The sequence below is a fragment of the Humulus lupulus genome, chromosome 4 (genome assembly GCF_963169125.1).
Source record: "Humulus lupulus chromosome 4, drHumLupu1.1, whole genome shotgun sequence".
Taxonomy (NCBI): domain Eukaryota; kingdom Viridiplantae; phylum Streptophyta; class Magnoliopsida; order Rosales; family Cannabaceae; genus Humulus; species Humulus lupulus.
Window position 1 is genome coordinate 33,259,600 of NC_084796.1, and position 23,550 is coordinate 33,283,149.

The 23,550-nt window shown below is 35.5% G+C and overlaps 2 protein-coding genes and 2 long non-coding RNA genes across 4 annotated transcripts; all 4 read left to right on the forward strand.

Annotated features, from left to right (window-relative positions):
- Positions 1-5,385: 5,385 nt before the first annotated feature.
- Positions 5,386-9,192, forward strand: LOC133832059 (short integuments 2, mitochondrial-like). Its single transcript, XM_062262449.1, has 8 exons — positions 5,386-5,967; positions 6,041-6,118; positions 6,223-6,364; positions 6,445-6,515; positions 6,703-6,799; positions 8,381-8,445; positions 8,526-8,583; positions 9,065-9,192. Exons 1-8 carry the CDS (start codon positions 5,701-5,703, stop codon positions 9,190-9,192), a joined length of 906 nt encoding a protein of 301 aa, XP_062118433.1. The 5' UTR covers positions 5,386-5,700.
- A 67-nt stretch (positions 9,193-9,259) lies between these two features.
- LOC133828910 (uncharacterized) lies at positions 9,260-9,558 on the forward strand. The gene is made up of 2 exons (XR_009891379.1): positions 9,260-9,346; positions 9,447-9,558. It is a non-coding gene; the product is annotated as an uncharacterized LOC133828910 (long non-coding RNA).
- A 373-nt stretch (positions 9,559-9,931) lies between these two features.
- LOC133828911 (uncharacterized) lies at positions 9,932-10,182 on the forward strand. Its single transcript, XR_009891380.1, has 2 exons — positions 9,932-10,021; positions 10,117-10,182. It is a non-coding gene; the product is annotated as an uncharacterized LOC133828911 (long non-coding RNA).
- A 3,285-nt stretch (positions 10,183-13,467) lies between these two features.
- Positions 13,468-14,488, forward strand: LOC133832060 (ubiquitin carboxyl-terminal hydrolase 9-like). Its single transcript, XM_062262450.1, has 3 exons — positions 13,468-13,601; positions 13,698-13,838; positions 14,203-14,488. The coding sequence occupies exons 1-3, from the start codon at positions 13,573-13,575 to the stop codon at positions 14,486-14,488; spliced, it is 456 nt and encodes a 151-aa protein (XP_062118434.1). The 5' UTR covers positions 13,468-13,572.
- The last annotated feature ends 9,062 nt before the right edge of the window (positions 14,489-23,550 follow it).

The window sequence follows — 23,550 nt, forward strand, 5'->3', positions numbered from 1 at the left end:
TCAGAATAGCTTCCAGGAACTAAAGCAACGATTGATTACAACTCAAGTTCTGAGTCTTTCAACATATCAGGAGAAGTTCGTGATTTACTATGATGCCTCACATCAAGGTTTGGGTTGTGTTCTTATGTAGTCGAGGAAGGTGATTGCCAATGCATCACATCAATTGAAAGAGTATGAACAGAGATACCACACTCATGATCTGGAGTTGGCAGCAGTGGTATTTGCATTAAAGGTATGGAGGCATTACCTTTTTGGGGATAAGTGTGAGATTTATACTAACCACAAGAGCCTGAAGTACTTTTTCACACAGAAAGATTTGAACATGAGATTGAGGCGTTGGCTGGATTTGGTGAAGGATTATGATTGTGAAATCCTATATCACCCAGGGAAGGCCAACGTGGTAGGGGTGCACACAGGTTGGATTTTCGGGTTTGAGTTTTGCAGTTTTCGGGTGGAGAAAAATGGTACCGAAACCGATCCGATTTTTTTTGGGTTTTTCGGGTTTCGGGTTTTTTTGGGTTGGGTTTCGGGTTGAGCTGGGCCTGCTGGGTTCTGGGCCAAAAAAATCCAATCTTGCAAAAATACCATTTTTTCAGATTTTTTTTTAAATTTTGGTTGGGTTCGGGTTACACCGAACCCGAAATTAGTGCATTTTAAAACCAGAAACGGACCTGACATATTTTGGGTTCGGGTCGAATTAAGCCCGAAATAAATGGGTTTTTAAAAAATTTGGGTTCTCGGGGTTCGGGTCGGGTGGCTTTTGCGGGTCAAATGTTCACCCCTACAACGTGGTGGCAGGTGCTTTAAGTCGAAAGGGTCTGGGACAGATATACAGTGCGAGACAGATACCTATAGAGTTTGCAGAGGATATGATCAGAGCTGGTATAGAGTTTCTGGTGGGCCAGTTGGCCAATATCACACTACAGTCTACACTGTTGGAGAGAATAAAGGAAGGTCAGTTGGGTGATCCAAAAATGACAAAGATCAGAGGGGACAACCTAGCTGAAGTGTCTAGGGATTATACATTGTCAGATATAGGCTTGCTGAGGTACAAGGGTCAGATCTGTGTTCCAATGGACACTGTTATTAGACGGAAGATTCTGGATGAATCTCATACTACCCCTTACTCTTTGCATCTATGCACCACGAAGATGTATCAGGATGTGAGATCGTTATATTGGTGGCCTGGAAGGAAGAGGGATGTGACAGAATATGTGGCTAAGTGCTTGACATGTAAACAGGTTAAGGTTGAACATCAGAGACCAGCAAGGCTATCCCAGAGTGGAAATGGGAGGACATCATGATGGATTTCATGGTGGGGTTACCTAGGACTGTGGGTCAAATGATTCAGTGTGGGTTATCATGGATCAGTACACCAAATCGGATCACTTCTTACTAGTGCGGACGACATATTCAATTGACAAGTACACAGATCTCTACGTGAGAGAGATAGTGTGCCTTCATGGGGCTCCGAGGTCGATCGAGTCAGATCGGGACCCCACATTTACTTCCAAGTTTTGGGGAAGTTTGTAGAAGGTCATGGGTGCATAGTTGAAGTTCAGTAATGCTTATCATCGTCAGACAAATGGCCAACCTGAGAGGACGATACAGATATTAGAGGACATGTTGCGAACATGTGTGTTGGACTTTGATGGGTCTTGGAAAAATTATTTGCCTTTGATAGAGTTTTCCTAAAATAACAACTATCAGTCGACCATTGGATTGGTTCCTTATGAGATGTTGTATGGTAGGAAATGCAGATCTCTCATTCATTGGGATAAGACAGGAGAAAGAAGATACTTAGGTAATGAGGCAGTTCAGAGGACCAATGAGGCTATTGAGAAGAACAGAGCTCAGATGCTCGCTTCTCAAACCAGGCAAAAAAGTTATGCTAATCCCAAATGTAGGAACGTGGAGTTCCAAGTGGGAGACTATGTCTTCCTTAGAGTCTCACCATGGAAAGGGGTGAGGAGGTTTGGGAAGAAGGGCAAGCTAAGCCCTAGGTTTGGAGGACCATTTGAGATCCTGGAAAGGATTTGTTGTAGAGTCCAAGAACTTTACTTAGCTAATTATTTAGTAGTATTATAGTATGTATAGTATTATCTTTGTAACTGTGGATTTTTGGTTCAGACCGGGAATTATTTGGACACTCATAGTAGTACTTATAGATTTTCTAAGTTTAACCTATAGTTTAAGAATATTAATGTTAACCTAAGGTTTGATTATATGACTGATATTAAGGATAATATTTATTATACTATAAGGTTTAGATAAGGACCAATAGGATTTTAAGCACATGTTATGAATGGGTGATTAAGGATTAAGTATTTTGAGGATTAAATTTAATAAGGAGTAAAGTTTGAATGCTATAGGGTCAGTCAGCAGCTTTGAATACGTTGAGGGCTTAGTCAAGGCTGTTTACTCCATTCAAACTTAGCTAAAAATGTGTAATTTCGTGTTTAATTAATCAGCGTGTGCCGATATATCGTAGCTATAGGGGGCGATATATCGCAGCATGTAGATACGGAAAACACGAGACGATGCACGACTGCCTCGGGCATACTGGCCCAGGCGATATATCGCCTACAGGGGGCGATATATCGCCTCCTTCAGTATGTTTTGAAAGTTTTTGAATTCTTTTTCCTTTCAGCCATTCAACCTCTTGATAAGTCCAGCATCTTTTTGAACGAGTCTTCAGCCTCTGCTGAACGATTATTCAAATTATTTTCACTTAAAAAGCTATTATTTTTATTCAAGTAATATCAAGATCCTTTCATTCCTAAACTCTATAAATAGGACCTAATACCCAGCCATTATTCATCTTTTGCTCTAAGTTCAGAGGCTGCAAGTGCTAAGTGAGTGTGAGAGTGTAAACACCTGGTTTGGGGAAATCATAAGCTTGATCATCATAAGCTTATCAAACACTTTGGGAAGTAAGGTTTTATAGTATTTCGGAATGAGGTGTAGATTGGTCTTACAAGTCTTCAAGGTAACCCAAAACTCTAGCTCAATTCTATATTTGTTCTTTTAAGTTCTCATAGTCTTCTACTCAGCCTCTAACCTTAATCTTTATTTTGGTTAGGAAATCTAAGTTCTTGAGCACATAAGTTTTGGTAAGTATGTTTCTCAATGGTTTAGTCTTCCCATTCCTTTTCATCTATTTTTCTTCATTAGACTCACTCTTTTCACAATGGTTATTAGGAGTGTTCCAAAGTCCCAACGCTATCCACTTATCTCGGTAACTTTGGTAAGGAAAATAGGATAGAAATGCATATGTTATATGTTCTATATGTTATCTTATGTTTCTTATGTTATGATATGTCTTTATGTTTATTATGAAATTTATGTTTATGACTATGTGTTAGATTTTCCTTGCTGGGCATTAGGATCATTCCTTTTTGTTTTATGTGCAGGAAAATAACTTTAGAGGCGGTAAGATTCGTGGACGCTTAGAGAATGTGTATCGGTGATGAACGGATTCAAGGAGTTGAGAGTTCGATTTCGAGGATGTAGTCATTTGTTTATGGTCTTTATATGTATTTTCCGCACTTACTATGTAACCCTTTTATTTTTAAATCATGTTATGTTTTTTTTTTCAAACAATGGGATCCCATATCCTTCTTGATATTTTGTAAGTAACTCTTATTTTTACAAGTTACTTAATAAAATTATGGTATTTTCGCAAATGTAAGTTCTATTAAGGCTTTGTATGTATAGTTTCGTTAATGGTCCAAAAGTCTAGAGTAGTGGGTCATTACATTTGTCAAGTGGCCTATATAGGTTGGCCTTACCTCTGGAACTGTCGGCCATACACAATGTATTTCATATTTTGGCCCTTCAGAAATATGTGTCAGACATGACTCATTTGTTGAGTTACAAAGATCTGGAGCTTGGGGCAGATCTCTCCTATGAGGAACATCCAGTCCAGATACTAGACAGGAAGGACAAGGTCCTGAGGAACAAAACTATACCTTTGATTAAGGTATTATGGAGGAATAGCAAGGTCGAGGAAGCGACCTGGGAGCTGGAGTCAGATATGCAAAATCAGTATCCCGAGCTGTTCAGGTAAAATTTTGAGGACGAAATTCCTGTAAAGAAGGGATAGTTGTAACGTCCCAAATTCCCTAATGTGGCTTAGTGCCTTAATTAGGAGGCCAGGAGGGCAATAACAGGTTAATTGTGTTATTATGTGATTATATGCATGATTATGTGAGTTGTATTATTATATGGTTGTAATGGCATGTAGGTGGGCCTGTTTCTTATTAGAATAGCATTTTTAGTAATTTTGGCCCATTGAGGGCATAACTGTATATGTATGCATATATGTGTTAGACCACATTATTATCCAGATATGTTTAAGATACTCGGCATGAGGCAATCCTAGGTAGCAAGTTAGCGGTTTAGTCATAACGGGGTAAAATATCGGGCTTAGGGTGAGCCTAGGGGTAATTTGGTACTTAGTACATTACTGGGATTGAGCAGATAATGAGAAATTATTTGGTAATTAATTGAGGATATTGGAAGTAACGGGAATTGTGAGACGTTAATTATGATTAATGGGGTACGTGGTGAATGACAAAATTGCCCTTGAGGGGCTTTGAGAGAGAGAGAGAGTTGGCCCTAGGGGCATTTAGGTCTTTTGGACAAAAAGGTAGTGACTTAGTCACTTTCTCCCTTGGCTGAAGGAAGCAAAAATAGAACAGAACACTTACAACTCTCTCTCCCTTTCTCTCGATTGTTCCTCTTCCTTCTCTCTATCATTGTTTGATTATTTTGAGGGAGAAATAAGTGAATTCAAGGCATGGGAATTGAAATCTTGAGGTCTAGGATGGATTTTCTATAGCTAGGGGTTTAGACTCACAATTGAGGTAAGCTGTAAACTCTGTTTTGTTTGAATTCTATTTTGGTTTTGGTTGTTCTTGACCTTGAGGTTCAAGGTATTTGATTGAGCTTTTTGGTGGTGTTTTGAATGTGTTTAAGCTTGGGTTTTGTTTCTAGTTTGATGTTGAGGTTGTGCTGGGATTTAGTAATGGTTTTGGGTATGATTGGGGGTGGTTTTTGGTTGAGTTTGGCTGAAGAAAAAACTGGAAAAACAGGGTTCGAAGGGCCGCGCCACGATCCTGTTTTTGGCCGTCGCGACCCGTGTGAACCCAGGGCATAGAGGCGGTTCTATCGAGGTAGGCATGCCGCGGCCCTCAGGGGCATGTTGCAGCCTGCATCTTGAATTTCAGACAGGGGGCTTTTTTTCTAGAAGGCATGTCGCAACCCTTAGGGTCAAGTCGAAGCCTCACTACACCAAACCCCCATTACCATAACACATGATTATAATAGTATTTAAAAAGAGTTATTGTATATGAGACAAATTTAGGCGGCAAGGTAAAAATTTCAGGCGCCAAACCCTAAGTTTTTTCTTCCTTTCCCGTGTACCCATTTCCCCTATACTCATTTCTTCAATCTTTCTTTCTTTCTCTTCCTGGTCTCTCTCGGTCTATCTCTCTCGTACTCTCTCGGTCTTTCCCGTAGACCTATCTCTCTTATCTTCTCTTTCCACCTTCATTCTTTCACAGTCACTACAACCTCGACTCGGCAGCTGCCACCACCCTTCCTCCAGCTTCGACTAACTCCTAATTTATTCATTCGCCAAACCCGTTCGAATATAGACTTGACCACTTCACAGTGTTTTCTAGCTAAAACAAAAAGATGGGTGTAAAGAAATTCGCGAAGAAGGGTTTAGGAGAAATGGGGTTCAACGGCGGCGGTGGAGTTATCAATTGGTTCCCTGGTCACAAGGCCGCAACCTCCTGCGCCATTCGCGATCGACTCAAGCAAGCTGACCTTGTCGTTGAGGTCCGCGATGCTCGAATTCCCCTGTCGTCTGCCAACCAGGACCTTCAATCTCACCTCTCCGCCAAACGACGCGTTATTGCTCTCAATAAGAAGGACCTTGCCAATCCCAATATCATGCCGGTAATCATTTTCATTTTTTATTTATTTATTATCCATTATTGTTATTTCTGTATATTGGACTTCGTTTCTGTAGGAATGGGTTCGTCATTTTGAATCGTTCCAACAAGATTGTATTCCCATAAATGCACACAGTAAGACTTATGTTAGGAAGGTAAGTAAGTTTTCTTCAGTTTGTTCATACTCCTTAATAGTGTTTTGCTTTCGTGTTCTGTTGATTTTAATGGCATGTAATGTATATGCGTGTATGTACCGAAGCTTCTTGAGCTGGTGGAGTTTAAATTGAAGGAAGCGATTTTGAAAGAGCCAACTCTGCTTGTTATGGTTGTTGGGGTTCCTAGTGTTGGAAAATTTGCTTTGATTAATTCCATTCATCAAATTGTGTTGTCTTACTTTCCTGGTAAGATGTGATTAAGATTTTGTCTGGACTGATATTTAAGTTGAACCCAAAAATGATTTTGTTGAGTTTTGTTTACTAAGTGCAAGGGAAGAATAAGAGAGCAACAGTAGGTCCTCTGCCTGATGTTACTCAAGATATTGCTGGTTTCAAGGTGAAGTAGTTTTTGTGTTTGATTTCCTTTCTACTGTCAAGAAAAATTGAGGGTGCATAAACATTCTTTACTCTTAGGATTCATGTTTTGGTTATATGCATTTTAAGATATTTATATCTCCTAATGACAAGTTTTAGATTCTAGTTCCTTTAATTTTATTCAAAACTATTTTGTTTTTTGGGTACAGATTGCTCATCAGCCGAGCATATATGTACTGGACACTCCAGGTGTACTAGTTCCAAGTATCCCAGATATAGAGACAGGACTAAAGCTTGCTCTTGCACGTCAGCCCTCTTCGATTAGTTCTTTTCTGTTTTGTTTTTGTTGTTGTTTTTCTTTAATCTGTTAAATTAAATGTGAACATTTGATGATGTATTTATTGTATGCTGAAACTGTAACAAGTACAAAAACTAGAATTGGTTAATGAATTGGTTAACTAGAATTGGTTAACAAGTACACATTATAAATGGAAATGAATAAGAATATGTTTAACTTTGTCAATAAACTATTTTCTTGTGGAGGAATATCATGGGTTTAGCTTAGACTACATATATTGTGCTACATGTTAATACAGTAGCCTTTAGTTGATTGACCTGGCCAGTAAGCTACATGTAGTTTTATATGTATGATACCATATTTGAATTAATTTTTTTTTTCTTCAAACTATTTATGGTGGTTTGCCTGTAAAATGACTTTGTACATCTCTATCACCACCCAAAGGTCTTGTAGGAGACTCAGATATGGTATTTAAAAAAAAAAAAAAATTATTTTAGTCTTGATTAGAGGGTCATTCATTTCAGTTTTTCACGCAATTTCTTAATCAGAAAATACTCTATCCAAATAACCCCTAATCAAATGATTTTGTTGTGTTGTTTATGTTTTTATCTATCTATGTTTTTGCTTCAAATGGTTGAGTTTGGCTTCATGTTGGGGTAACTTGTTCTCTTGATGAATGTGTGCTAGGTATTGATACTAGCCTTGTTTTTCGAATTCAGAGTCATTGGCACTGCATGAAAGAACAGGGAAGACTAGGATGAGTCTTTCCTCATTCATTGAGCTCTCTCTCTCTTTCTCAAGCTCTCTGTGTTAGCCTTTTTATCTGAGATCAATTTGTTTGTGATTATTTGTCTGAATTTTTTTTATTCAAGTTAGAAGTTCACTAATACTGTAGCATCTTAGTTTTTGCTTCATGAGTTTTCCTCTATTGATGGTTGAAGTTTGTTATGGTTTCTGTTATGGGCTCGAAAAGTTCTCCATAAATTTCACTTTTTGGTTATAGTAAAGTAGTTCTCTGTAGGTTTCTGTTATGGTTTTGTGTTGTTATACTAATGAAATTAAGTTGCTCTTAGTGAGTTAATGATTTTTTTTCAGTGTTTCCTCATCCCATTTTTGCAGTTAAATGCTCTGTAGGTTTCTATCACTACAGCATAATTGTTTGATCATTATCATCATCATCTTGTTCCTAGCCCTTTTGTTCTCTTTACTAATTTAAGTGCATAGCATATCTGCATGTGAATTTAAGTTTTAGCTTGCGATTTTCATTATTCGGAGGCTCTGTCTTGAAAAATTGTATCTTTCTAACAATTTATTGAAAGAAAACAAAAATTGACATAGGAACGTTTTATTTTTCTTTTTTGTGGAAAATATTGGTATTCTGCTCAAGTATGTATTCACTGCATTAGATGTCAACCGATGGTTCCATAAGTAGTTTTCTACCCTTGAGCCTTTTACATTCCTAAAACTGTGTAGGTTTATCCAGCATTTTGATCCTCAACCAAGGCTATCATGCAATGCATCATTTGTTAGCATCAGATGAATATGCATTTGGATCCCTAGTTTGTGTTGTTTCTGCTCTTGCTTTTTAGGGTTGATTTCCTTCATTGTTTTGGCCTTGAGCTCATTGGGTAGTTTACTTCACTGGGTTTTGATTGTATGCAGACACAAATTCTCACTCAAGTAGAAAGTGCTTCTATATTTTACTAATGCTTGTAGTGTGTCATCTATGAGCAGGCCTGTGAAATTTCTGTACAGGGGAAATTGGTAGATCCCCAGGGTAAAAAGAGCAAAGGTTGGTATTTCTTTGGAGTTTTAAAAACTTGAACGATGGTGTGCTCAAATTTGAGTGGCCTATGAAAGTTCCAATGTCATTCTTTTCTACTAAATATGAACAAAAGTAGGTAAATACAACCATTTTGATGCTCATATGCATCAACTTTGTGATCCTGCCATTTCTTCTGTATTGGCAAACATTTCATTATTTTTTTAATGAACCAGTTTTATTCAGATAGAAAATATGAAATATAAAGAACACGTTGGTATTTTATACAAAGAAATATAGGCAAACTTTTTAGTAATGTAAATACTATCTTTATTTTATATGTGGGAGGAGTACATTTTAACTGTGCACTTGTCTCCAGACATTAGTTTGCTAAACACAGCTTATTTCTACTATGATTTTTATTTCAACTATGCTTTTAAACATTGTATCTTTGTCGAGAATTTGGTTTGTCATATGCAACAGACATAATGGGTGCATTTTTAATGTTTAGCAAGTTTACGGAAGCTTGATGAGCAGCCTGAATGGTTGAGGGGAGGAAAGCTGCGTGATTATCAACTTGAGGGTCTGAATTTTCTTGTTAATAGGTATGTCATTTTATTTGGAACTATTTTTCCATGATTAAGTGTCACCGTAAAAGTATTATACTTTGGCAGTTATCTGTTTAAAATCTCTTTCTTTTTGCATTTGGCGAAATGATACTAATGTTATTTTAGCTGATGAGATGGGTCTTGGTAAAACTGTTCAGTCAGTATCCATGCTTGGGTTTTTACAGGTGTAAATGTAGTTATTTTGAAAATTTCTTGAAATTTGAGGTCATGAGTTTTTCTTTAGAGATAGACTTGAGATCAAGGTTTTGTTTGTTCTCTTTAGAGAATGCTCAACATATCCATGGGCCATTTCTTGTTGTTGTACCATTATCCACATTGTCAAACTGGGCAAAAGAATTTAGGAAGTGGCTACCTGAGATGAATATTATTGTATATGTTGGTACTCGTGCAAGTCAAGAGGTGAGTTTAAGTTTTTCCATTACATGTATATTGGTATATGTCACATAGATGTTTAATGTAAATATTTTAATATTAGTAACAGTCTACATGCTGCATTATGATTACTTTTTCTATGTCAAAAAGTGCCCATCATAAGTGAGGGTTTTTTAATAACTTGGGAGGAGGTCACGGACCTGTGACCATTGTCTCTTTTAGTGCTATCATAATTAGTGCCTCATTTTTTCTTAAAAGTTTTCTGTTGGATGCAGGTTTGTTAGCAGTATGAATTCTACAATAACAAAAATTTTGGCAGGCCAATAAAGTTTAATGCACTATTAACTACATATGAAGTAGTTCTGAAAGATAAAGTTGTCCTTTCAAAGATCAAGTGGTGCTATCTGATGGTTGATGAAGCACACAGGTTAAAAAATAGTGAAGCACAGTTGTATACAACACTTTCGGTAGGTTAATCATGGCAATTGAATTTACAACTTCCCATTTTATCTTTCCTTTTCAAGTTTAGTTTGTTACCATTTGCTAGTGCTGTGATTGACAGGAATTTAGCACCAAGAACAAGTTGTTGATTACTGGTACTCCATTACAGAACAGTGTGGAAGAGTTGTGGTAAATAATTTCTCTTTTTCACTAACACAGACATATAAGATTTTGTGTGTTCTGCATTGTTGGTAATTTGATATACATGCATGTGATTACCCATTTAACAAAACAGTCCAGCTTGTTTGGAGTTTTATGTTTAGAGCTGATTATGGTGCCTGGGAAGTGGGAAGTATGGGAATAATTTTTGTTCTTCTCCCTCCACCAATTGTGATTATGAGCACATATACCAAATCTTTTAGTTGTTGGACGGGTTTAAACTTTGTGCTTAGTAATTCCTTTAATGTTTAAATTTGCAGAAATATTGAATTATTAAATTTGAATTTCTTATGTTCTATTTGATAATTTTTGGCATCTTTAATTATGTGTGGAGAGGTTGAAGCAGCTACAGTTTCTAGATATGCTAAAATTTTGATGTTGGGCAACTGTTTTGTTAGCTGTTATAGTGGAACCATCATCAATTTCATCTGGTGTCTAGATATCATTTTAATAATATATTTCTAAACTACTCCTGTTTCAAGTACTATTCTTTTTTATTCTTACAATGTTGTTTACTCTTCTGTCTTCTCTTGGCTTTTATTACATTTTAGTTAGCATAATCATTCTCTGAATTAGCTTCAATTCCCAGATGTTCTTCTTATTTGAATTCTTCAATAAAATTTTGTTATTATAAACCAGAAAATGAATAACATAGTTGTACAATTACAACTTATATTGTGACTGATAATAATCTAGAAAGGAGATTATGGAAATATGGAAATATAGAGTCTGGTATAGGAGCAAGCTATTGAGAAATCTATAGCAAAAACAGGAAGAAATGTAAACAAACTCCTGAAACTAAGAGAACCAAAAATCTATATGCTGCATTGATCTTACCTCCATTCCATTTTACAGTTTTTATAGTAAGTATCAATTATTGAGCATGTACTTAGTTCAACTGTCTCAATTCAGTTTTTGAGAGGAAATCCAAAAACATATGCTTTGTTTTTGTTTTTCTCATGTTCAGCATTGTCTATGTATTATATTTCTGACTGCTTTCTTGCCTTTTGTTATTATTTTTCAGATTAATCTTGGAATATACATGCAAGACAGTATCTCAGAACTGTCAGTGTTGGTTGACCATTCAGTTGGGGGAGCCAGTTTAGTGGATGGTCAGATAAAGCTTATGCTCCACAGGTTTCTATTCTCTTTGATTTTTTTTCAAGATTAATTATTATTCCCTGGTTTAATGCATTTGATTTAATCACCTAGGATTGCTTCCTCATGACTTCGAACAAGCTGCTTTGATTTTGTAGGAGATTACTTCATGATGATTCAAGAGGAGTTGGTGAGGTGTTGAATGAAACAGTTTGTCTTCATGATAAATGCGAGGGTTTAACTGTAAGTATACCATTTTTCCAACCTCTATTTATAGTTGAGTTGATAATGGTGTCCATGAACAAATTTTCAAATGACACAAGGAGAACTAATATACTCAGGTTCCATACGGACATTTACAATCAAGACGACCAAAGAAAATATGATATTTTTTAAGCTATTATTTTCTGTTTGATTTAGTTGTTATTTCTTATATTAGACCCATTTTGCAAGGTCAGATTCTAATCTGGCTTGAGCCCTGGGTGAGCACGTTACATTTTGGTACTAATTATTCTTAGCGATTCTTTTTTATTAAGACTCCTGTTTGGTCAGTAATGATATGTAATTAAATCTCCTCTGCTGTAGGTTCATGTGGCCAGAAACTGCACAGGGCATATTTGTTAACTTCAAAGACTTGTAATATTACAATGGGAACAAGCTTCCTTTTGCTGCTGCTCAAATTAGCCAGGCTTTCAGAAATGAGGTTCTTAATTTTCTTATCTTTGAACTTTAGCACTTATGTTTGCATAGGATGCTCATATTATTTCTAATTGGTAATGGGTCTTTGTAACTAGTATTTGGTTCTTAAGCGTCTTATGTGCTATTTTTGAATCTTTGATAACAAATATTGTATCAAGTTTTGGTTGTAGTATTCAAATGTTGTGATGTTATTCTTTTCTAGGATTTACCTTTTGATCTTTTTGAACCATACATATGTTTATACATATATTTGGTTGTCAATTATGATTATAACTGTATTAATATGTATATATTTTTATTTGAAGAATCAATCATGGTTGGGTTCCTTTATCAACACTATAGTTGGAAATTTGAAACTCTCAATTTCAAATATTCATATCAGATACGAGGATAGTGAAAGGTGTGTAATAGCAAGTTAAATTTTATGTTTTGGAATCTTAACATTCTTATTTTCTGTCTGAATTTTAATTTCCTATTCTCTAGCAATCCTGGTCACCCATTTGCAGCAGGTGTGACCTTGGAGAAACTCTTAGCTTCCTTCTGAGTGGGTCCAGGTAGAACCAATATTTAGTTTATTCTTCCAGTTACATATGTTGATGGCATTTTCAAACTATGAAACTTTGATCATTTATTTGCTTCAGGTTTTTAGATATGGCACTGAAGAAGGCAAACCTGCTGATAGAATTGTCAAACAACACACTTATATTCTGGAACCAATTATAGAAAAATGCAAAGTATATTATGGATGATGTCATTCTCTGTTTATCAAAGGTTTAATTTCATAATTCAACTATGATTGGATACTTGGAGGCATGTTTTGATTGGCCTTGAAAATTTTTAGTATCTTGTTGTTGCAGGATAGATACAAGGATATGTTAAAACTGGCTGATAACTTTTCTGCCTTTAATCAACGCTTAAAATATGTGCATTTTTGTCCACATGTTTCTGTGAAATCTGATCCTCGTTCTTGGTGGAAGTATGCTTATAGAGCTGTATCTGACAAAGTGAAGAAGGGAAGGTAACTTCTTTAGGACATGGCTTTGTGTATAATGCAAGATATATTTATATAGAATTAGTCAAAATTTAACTCACTGTAGCAGTTAATAGGAACTTTAATTACATTGTTTGGTATTGTTAAGTAGTACATACTACAATATTGTTTATCAACTTAACCTTTTAGATTATTTAATGCTGTTTTTGTATCTATGCAATCAAGATATTTCTATTGGCATGTATTTCTTATATTGTATATATTTTATTAGATATAATAGTACTTATTAATTAGCTTGACAATTTTTTTTGCTGCTGAAATTACCTTGACTTAGCATGGCTTGAAATTTGTATTTTTTTTTAAAGGTGCATGAAACTTTCTTGCTTATAAATTATGTTCTCATATGTGTGGTGCCACTAACACTCTGTTTTGGTTATTGATTATAACTGTGACTATGTTTTACGGCGATGGAAGTGGTCTTCCTATGCTATATACTGTTAGTTTGCTAAAGCAAGGTTGCTGTAAAGATCTTAGTGAACAACTAAGTAATGCTTGTTGCTTGTTGCTTGAATGCTGATGAGATTCTTCTGCTTGCAGAGGTAAATTTGGTTTCCATTGATATCTGCTACAATTTATTTTATTTATTCCCTTAATTTTAGTTCTAGTGGTTGAGTAACTGTAATTTCGATTGCCAGGTTTATGAACATAAGATTTTTCGATATTTGGAAAACCCCTCAGAGCTATTGGCTCCAATTAAGGAGGATGACCACTTATAGACTTTTTAAAAATGTCGTGGGAAGATCTAGAGTTGAAATAATTCATCGACCACATGAAAAGTAAGCTTGCATCCCTATCCTTATGTAATTGGTAAATAGCACTGGTAAACATGTGATGTACAAACTTGTGTTGCCAATCCATCTATTGAAAAATAGCTTTAACTAAGTAATTTCATAAGGGGATTATAGTATCAATTAAAATAATTATTGGCTACTTGTTCATTAAGAAGCTGAAGTCCGTATGAATAAAGTTCAAGCGCTCCAAGTCAAGTGTTGACTGGATAATACTGGCTATATTATCTGCTTTTTAGAAATATGTGTCTTAATTTTTTGTAACCTAGTCATTTTATGTCTTGGATCATCTACGCAGACTGCTTGTTAGACTTCTGCTGGATTTCCTAACTTAGATAGTTGGATTTTTCAGGTGCCCGTCAGACAGTGTTAAGGGTTGTCAGGGAAAGCTTATCGGTACCCCTTTTGTTACTTATTTAAAAGAGCCAATATGTGGAGCCAATGTTGAAGCCGCTGTTACTAGATTGTTGTCACCTTTGATGAGAACGCGTCCTTCAGTTAAGCTCCAGAATTGTAAGGAAAATGGATTTGAAAAAGAGGTTATTGAAGAACCGTCAAACAGCTACAATTCTAAGAACCTGTCAATGGATGATGCAGAAGTAGAGGAAAAATCCAGCGAAGCGTTATTTCTGTGTTGAAAGTAGTAAATTTTAGACTCCTTGAATAATTAAAGAATATTTTGTTGTTGATGACAGTGTTGCATGTTTTAAACTAAATTGTGGATTGTTAATTCAATGTAGAATGTTGTTACTTTTTGTAATTTGAAAATCAAGTTCACTTGATGATGCTAGTATATATTAGAAAGCTAATTTTAATTATATAAAAAAAAATTAAAATATAATAGCATAAATTAGTGTAATATAAATAAAATATATAATGAGAATTTAAATAAATCTAAATATAACAATAATACGAAAATTGAGTTATAATATATATTACAATAACACTTTTTATGCAAAGAATTGTGTTATGGAAACTTCATTATATAACACAAATAATGTGTTATACTAAAGTGAAGTATAACACAAAAAATGTGTTATACTAAAGTATAGTATAACACAAAAAATGTGTTATAGTAAAGTGTAGTATAACACAAAAAAAGTGTTGTACTAAAGTGTAGTATAACACAAAAAAAGTGTTATAGTATCGACTATAAATAACATAATTAAACACTTATCTATATATTAAAATAACACAGAAATTGTGTTATCGTTGACAGTACAATAACACATCTGTATAACACTGATAAAGTGTTATGTAAAGTACCCTGACCTACGATAACATAGTCTGTCTTAACACATCAGAAAGTGTTATCGTAGGTTTTGATAACACATTTTTAGTGTTACTAAAAGCATTTTTTCTTGTAGTGCCTGCCTAGTCATTTTTGGCCACCTTAGGTTTTAATTACGATAATTCAAACTTGAGGGCTCGGGATTGATTCTACTACCTGGTTTATTATAATTTGACGTCCCGGAGGCTAGGACTCGGTCCGGAAACCTTTATTTGCTCATTATTAACGTGATTCTATATTTGGTTATGATTAGGTTACTGTTAGGGACTCATTATCAAGATCATGCTCGTGGGTCATTCTTATTTTATATTACACTCGGACCTGAGGTAAGAAAAATGCACCCAATATGTGATGTACATGATTAGGGCTTGGCCCGAATGTTGAATACAGACTTGATTAGGGCTTGGACCCTTGTAAATGTGCATGATTATGATTATGCCTATGAATGATTGATTAAGCATGTTGAGTGCTCTGTATATGGATATTTGTTATGTGATGAATTCCTGTTAACATTGTATAATTGGAAAAGGCTTGGCTTATGAGTCAAGAACAGAAATAGCGCTGAGCGCTGGTCGAGAAGCATTGACTTATCAGTCAAGGATGGCAATAGCGCTGGTCAAAAAGCACTAACTTATGAGTCAAAGGTAGCAATAGCGCACTGAGCGCTATTCGATATGGTTAAACCTAATCAGGAGCGCATTATACGCTTGTCCAACCCAATGGTCGTGGAAAACTAATGTGTCAGGTACGCTGGGCCAACTCCAAGGATGGTTATATAGAGGATAGCAATGTCCCCGGGGTGACTTATTAGTCCCATATCCTAGGGCGATGTGCCCCAGTGTGATTTATTAATCATGTACTTGGAAAACGGTATGTATGCATGTGTAGGGTTACTACTGCTAGGCATTTTTATTATGTTTAGGAATGTATTATTAATTGCTTATGAGCATGTTTAAGTTTTCTTGCTAGGCCTTGGCTCAAGGGTGATGTGTGGTGCATGTAAGGGGAAAGGAAAGCTGGACTAGCCATGAGTTGGAGACCTTAGGTGGCGACGTGTACATATGCGGCTGCTTTACCACCACGACCAAGGTTTCTCAGAGGAACTAGGGTTAAAGCCTATTTTTTCCGCTTAGGTCGACGGGTTGTAACTTTTGAGTTGTAATGACATTTTTGGAACTGTAAACAACTTTGTAAGCAGTTATTATGGGATCCCATGTACAACTTAACATTTTAATGAAATATCCATTCCTTTTGACCGAAATTTTTAACCTTGGACCGTTAATCACATTTAGTTGCACTTTTATGGCGTGATGACTCGTTTAGTGAGTTAAGCACTATTTAAAACACACACTGTAACGATCTTGGCTAACCGGGGAGTTACAGTTTATGTATTTAGTATTGATGATTTAATGTTTTTAAATTCTTCTTATAATCATTTAATCACTTAAACAATTATAATCAAGATTTGCATCATACCATGAACATGGTTCTTTGATTATCAAGATTTTCATTCATACATTGACTAAGTTTTTGATTTGCATCTAGGGTTTGTAAAATTGAACTATTCCTATTATGCATTGTTGATTAAGAATGTATAAAGTCAAAAATTCCCAACAATCAAAATCTCTATATTCTAATTTTTTTTTTTTTTTTGTATTTTGCATAATCAACAATGAGGAAAATGTGTTCATCTTCTACAACTTTCAAATCTTTGCTTTAAGATTTGGTTTGTGTTGAAGACATAACCATGAGAGATCAAAGAAAACTCTATTTGGATATGCTGTACATAAAATGGATTCAAAGTCTTCATCAACAAAGAATGAGACAACTGAATGAGATTACATACTTAAGGAGATTGATATCATCAAATTCATTATTTCTAAATGTGTAGATTTCTAGAATTTGAATGAAATGTGTTTGTTGCCATATTTTTGTGAGTTTGAGTTTATTGTTTATGTTAAGGGTACAATGGTGGATGTTAATAAACCATTCAAGGGTTATTGTTATACTTGTTTTATTCATAAAGTTATTGATCATCATCTGAGATATGGTAAATGTAAAATTAACCATAATGAGATTAGGGTTAATAAAATTGATGATGAGATCTCTATGACTTTAGTTGAATTTGATGCATTCGATGAGGAATGTATGATAACTCTAAAGAGAATTGACATAGTTTATGCATGTAGTGATGAGACTAATGCAATCTTAAGAGAAGGTGAACATGTCAATGAAATTGATGATGAGATCATTGCAAAAGAAAGTGAAGACACTAAGGTCAATGCATTTGATGTTGAGATCATTACAAACCTAAGTAAGGATACCAAGGCCAATGCATTTGATGTTAAGATCATCGCAACCATGAGTGAAGTTAATACAACTCAAGAAAAAGTGCAAGGATGGTGGTATAATACTTGTGCCGCCATTCATGCAACCTATGATAAAACTCTTTTCAAAACATATGAAAGTGCAAAGGTGGGACTTGAAGTCCAAATGGGAAATGAAAAGAGATCCAAGGTACTTGGATGGGACTGCATTGATGTGTACTTCACTAATGGAAAGAAAGTGATCCTAACTAATGTTTCCTATGTTCCCAACGTGACTAGAAACATTATGAGTGGAAGTCTATTGAGTAAATCCAGTATCAAAATGGAGTTTGAATCTGGAAAACTCATTTTGACTAAATTGGGCACTTTTGTGGGAAATGTTTATTCATGTGATGGAATGATCAAACGTTGTACTCTTGATAATGACAATAATTATATGGCATCTAATTCTTGCAATATGATTAATTCTAGTACTATTATTTTGTGGCATAATAGACTTGCTCATATAGGTTATAGCACAATTAAAAGAGTTGTTAAATGTTGATAGATTAATTGGGATGTGAATGAGCATGATAAATGTGAATTATGAGCTAAATCTAAAATAGTAAAGAAATATTTTCCAAGTGTTGATAGATGTTTATACTTGCTAGATTTAATACATAACGACTTATGTGAATTGAATGACATGTTGACTAGAGGAGGAAATAGATACTTCATGACTTATATAGATGATTGTTCTAGGTATACTTATGTGTATTTACTTAAGAGTAAAGATGAGACATTTAATGCATTTAAAATCTATAAAACTGAAGTAGAAAATCATTTGGAAAGGAAAATAAAGACTCTGAGAAATGATAGAGGTGGTGAATACTTTTCAAATAACTAAAATAGTAAAGAAATATTTTCCAAGTGTTGATAGATGTTTATACTTGCTAGATTTAATACATAACGACTTATGTGAATTGAATGACATGTTGACTAGAGGAGGAAATAGATACTTCATGACTTATATAGATGATTGTTCTAGGTATACTTATGTGTATTTACTTAAGAGTAAAGATGAGACATTTAATGCATTTAAAATCTATAAAACTGAAGTAGAAAATCATTTGGAAAGGAAAATAAAGACTCTGAGAAATGATAGAGGTGGTGAATACTTTTCAAATAATTTAAATGTGTTTTGTGAACAACATGGCATTATATATGAATGCACTGCACCATACACTCCACAACAAAATGGGATAGCTGAAAGAAGGAATAAGACTTATCTTGAGATGATTAACTCTATGCTTTTACATGCTAAATTGTGTTATGGAGAGGAAATAAGCCTAACATGAGAGTACCTATGAAAAATAACAATATATCTCCATATGAGTTATGGAGAGGAAAGAAGCCTAACCTAGTGTAGTGTCCCGAAAATTCTAATAGAATTAAGTTCTTTGATTAGCATGCCGGGAGGGCACATTGGGTAATTATGTGTGAATTAATTGATTTATGTGATTTATATGTTTATGTGATTGAGAATGCATGATTGAGTGAATTAAATGTGTTCAAAACCCCGGTTTTGTTAGAAAGGGGATTTTTGTAATTTTGACCCGTTGAGGGTATATTTATAATTTTATATGTTGTATGCTTGAGACTGCATTATTATGTGGATATATTTGTGATATTCGACTTGGGTGGATTCTTTCGAGCAATTTCAGTAGAAAATTCACATTGAGAATAAATGCCCGACTCGGGTCGAACCTAAGGGTATTTTGGGAATTTTTTTTATATTTTTGGACGTATCGGTAAGTGGAATTAATTGTAGAATATTTGGTTTTAGTGTATTAGTTGATTAAATTTGGAGTTGTGGTGAAATTTGATGTTTAGTGGGAATTTAAGCTAAATGACCAAAATGCTCTTGTGCTTAGTTTTGAGGTTATGTCAAAGATAGGAGCAAAATGGTCTTTTGATCATTAAACTAAACAAAAATTGGACCAAGTGTTGAGCACTTCCCCTTACACGATACATCTCTCTCTCTCTCTCTCTCTCTCTCTCTCTATCTATCTCTTATTCTTTTTTTTTCTTTCTTTAGACTTAAGGTTCTGGCAAACACTTAAGACAATTTAAGGCTAAGCATTAATCTTCAAGGGGAAGGACTGTGGTTGTTGGAGACCATAATCACCATAGGAATTCAAGGATTTCAGAGGAGAGGTATGATTTTCTCCCCACTTGTTCTTCGTTTTCTTTATGGTGCTCTTGAAGAAATTGTTTAAGTTTTGGCCTCGAATTCAGGGATTCTAAGGATGTTTCTATTTACTTGTTGATGGTGGAAAAAAATTGAGAGCTGTTTTTGTGGCCTTAATTGTGATTGAAAGCAAATAATTGTTGTGATTGATTAGAATTTTTCGGATTTGGGAAAAAGTTGGAAATTTTGGCCCCAATTTCTTAATTGTTAGTCTTAGGCTAGAAATTAGTGTTTATTGATGTTTAGGGGTATATGTAGATTGTATATCTATTTAGGGTTGGAGTTTTTGCAGAAAACTGGTTGGGAAACTGGATATGGTGATTTTTGGGTTTGAGAAGTTGCAGGGAAAAACCCAGATTTTTCTTGGTTTTCGCTAGGGCGTCGCGGCGTGGATTCTGGTATTTGTGCAAATTATTCTCTTTTGCTCGCCTTAGCGCATGGGGGTCGACGCCGTAGCGCCAGCACAATTTCAGGGTGAAAATTCCTTTTTAAAGTTTGGGAATAAGGCTCAGAGGATAATTCCATCACCCGGATGAATGGAATTGAAGGTTCCGAGAGCTAGGGATTAGTCCTAGAACCCATTTTCAGACTTAGTACTTAACGAGAATAACATTTATGTTGTGACTAGGATTTTTGCAAGGCTCAAGAAAGGGATTGCCCTTGAGGTCATTCTATTATCTGCACAAGACTCGAGGTAAGAAAACTGACACATGCACCGTGTTTAGGGCATCGACTCCGACTTGTGAACGTGGCTATAACTAAGAAATGAATATGTTTGAAATGTTATATTCTTGTTCTATAATTGTATCTATAGCATCTATTTTCTTGAATTTGTTTGTGAGTGATCGGCATGGGCCAGATTCGGCGATAATAATGCGGAATGTAGGCCATCATGGCAGGGCCATTATGGGGGTACGCTATGCACTCACTCGGCACGGGCCGTGTAAACTTTTGCGAAATTAATTAGCAATATAAATGTGCAAGTGTACACAGTCAGCAACACAAGTAATAAGGTGATAAGTGAGTATCATATCCATAGGGATTGTGTTAAAAATAAATTGTGTAAAATCAACACTTAACAAATTGGAATAAAGCATATGATAATGATTTGATTAAACCTAAGAACTAAACAAGAAAGTAAATAAATGAATGAGAGTGCGAGACAATGATGATGAGCTAGAATAATTAATTCCTCCTAAATGTAAATCTGATGCTAATGTTGCAATGATATTGTGGTAAACTGGGAATAATTAATCTAGAATTCCAATTTAGTTCATAGGCTTCCATCAAAGTCACTATGGTATCAATTCTCTAATTAAACTAACATATGTCTATGCCAATCTAATTACAAGAATACATTCCCAAGCACCAATTCCAAAATATTATGCAATGTAATAATATATGTCTATATCGTTACAAAATTAAAATCAAAAGAAATTATTTATAACCCTTTTTAGTAGCCACAATTAATTCAATTACTCATTAAAGGCGATCAAGCAATGACAAGCATTAAGCATGAAAAATACTTGAATGAATAAAACCCAATTAGCATTTAGCATCAATAACAAGTATCAAAATTACATAGTATAGTTCATTAATTATCATAGCAATGAAAAGTGTAGCTCATAATCAATATCTCGAAAATACCCATTGCAAAATAAATCATAGTTTATAAAATACAAGAAAAATAAAATAAAATATTAAGGAGAAGGGTAAGAGAATCAAACCAAAAAAAATGTTCCCAACATGGTCCACCTCTCTTGAATCCTTCCTCTTCTTTCTTTTTCCTTTTCTTCTTCTTCATTCTCTACTTTCTCTCAATGGTGGCTGCCTCCTTTTCTCTCATCTCTGGTATGTACGTGTCTATCTTAAATTGGGAAAGATGACGATGATAAGTTAGTTCAATCTCCTTCCCAAAATTACCCACGTGGGCCTCATTTGCTTCTTTTCTTATTGGGATCTTTACAATTATATACCTATAATATAAAATAATTACAAAAATTACCTACAAAATTTTATTAACAAAAATATCTTGCCACATCATCAAAAAATACGAGATTCTAAAAGTAATATACTTGAATTTGAAACTATCCTGAAATCCCGGTTTTCTCGTTTTTCTGGGTTTAAAAAAGAAATATTTTGGTTACTTAAAATGTTAATAAGTTACCAATTAGTTACTTTATTCACCGTTTTTTATACGGTTTTGTATAACCTTTTTTCATTGAAATCCCAATACACATGCTCTCATCATGTCCTCCAATATCTATATAGTCCTCTCAGACTGACCATCGGTCTGAGGATGATAAGCGATACTGAACTTCACCTATGTACCCATCGCCCTCTACAAACTTCCCCAAAACTTGGAGGTAAAGATAGGGTCCCCATCAGACAAGACAGACCTTGGGGTCCCATTAAGGCGAACTTTCTCTCTCACATAGAGATCTTCATACTGTTCAACCGTGTAATTCATCCTCACTAGTAGAAAGTGAGCTGATTTCATATACCGATCCACGATGAGCCAGATTGAATCGTGTTTGCCCATTGTCCTGGGCAATCCTACCACGAAATCCATCGTGTCGTCCTCCCACTTCCACCCTGGGATATCCAGAGGCTGCAACAACCCTGCTGGTCTCTGATGCTCTGTCTTGACCTGCTGACAGGGTCAGGCCATGTACTCAGTCACATCCCTCTTCATCCCATACCACCAATATAAAACTTTCAGATCTTGGTACATTTTCATGGCGCCTGCATGTAGAGAATAAGGGGTAGTATGAGATTCATCCAGAATCTCCCGTCTAATATCAGTGTCCATTGGAAGGCATATCCGATCCTTGTATCTCAATAAGTCCATGCTTGACACTGTGTAATCCTTAGCTACTCCAGCTAGGACGTCCCCTCTGATCTTCCCCAACTGTGGATCATTCAACTTCTTTCCCTTAATCCTCTCCAAAAGAGTAGATTGCAGGGTGATGTTGGCTAACTGGCCCACCACTAGCTCAATACCTGCTCTAGTCATATCGTCAGCCAACTCCCTGGATATCTGCCTGACACTATACAACTATCACGGACCCTTCTGGCTTAAGGCATCTGCTACTATGTTGGCTTTCCCCGGATGATAGAGGATCTTACAATCATAATCCTTTACCAGCTCTAACCAATGTCTTTGCCTCATATTCAAATCCTTCTAGGTGAATAAGTATTTTAAACTCTTGTGATCTGTGTATATCTCACACTTCTCACCATATAAGTAGTGTCTCCATACCTTCAGTGCAAAAAATACTACTACAAGTTTTAAATCATGTGTGGGGTACCTCTGCTCATACTCCTTTAGCTAACGCGATGCATAGGCAATCACCTTCCTTGTTTGCATAAGGACACAACCTAGGCCCTGCCTCGAGGCATCATCATTAACCACAAATTTTTCCTAATCCGTAGGAAGACTCAGAATCGAAGCAGTGATCAAACTCTTCTTCAGTTTCTGGAATCTGTCTTCACACTTGTCTGACCATATGAACCTCTCATTCTTGTGTGTCAACTCTGTCAGTGGTGACACAATCTTGGAAAACCCCTCCACAAAGCTTCAATAATAACCTGTCAATCCCAAGAAACTTATGATCTCTTAATAATTCTTCGGCCTTGGCAAATCTCTGACCACCTCAATCTTCACTGGATCCACCTTAATTCCATCCTTGCTGACTATGTGACCTAAGAAAGTCACCTGTTGCAACCAGAACTCACATTTCTTGAATTTTGCATAGAACTTGTGTTCTCTCAACCTCTGTAGTACTAAGCTGAGATGATGCTTGTGCTCTATCTCTAATTGAGAGTATACCAGTATATCATTGATAAAGA

What these genes read in the sequence shown, in the direction of transcription:
- LOC133832059 (XM_062262449.1), top strand. Translation starts at nt 5,701, where the DNA reads ATGGGTGTAAAGAAATTCGCGAAGAAGGGTTTAGGAGAAATGGGGTTC. An exon ending in CCAATCCCAATATCATGCCG is followed by an intron (nt 5,968 to 6,040) that starts GTAATCATTTTC and finishes TCGTTTCTGTAG; the next exon opens with GAATGGGTTCGTCATTTTGA. An exon ending in TACTTCACTGGGTTTTGATT is followed by an intron (nt 8,446 to 8,525) that starts GTATGCAGACAC and finishes ATCTATGAGCAG; the next exon opens with GCCTGTGAAATTTCTGTACA.
- LOC133832060 (XM_062262450.1), top strand. Translation starts at nt 13,573, where the DNA reads ATGCTGATGAGATTCTTCTGCTTGCAGAG. An exon ending in AGATTCTTCTGCTTGCAGAG is followed by an intron (nt 13,602 to 13,697) that starts GTAAATTTGGTT and finishes TTCGATTGCCAG; the next exon opens with GTTTATGAACATAAGATTTT. An exon ending in ATTCATCGACCACATGAAAA is followed by an intron (nt 13,839 to 14,202) that starts GTAAGCTTGCAT and finishes TGGATTTTTCAG; the next exon opens with GTGCCCGTCAGACAGTGTTA.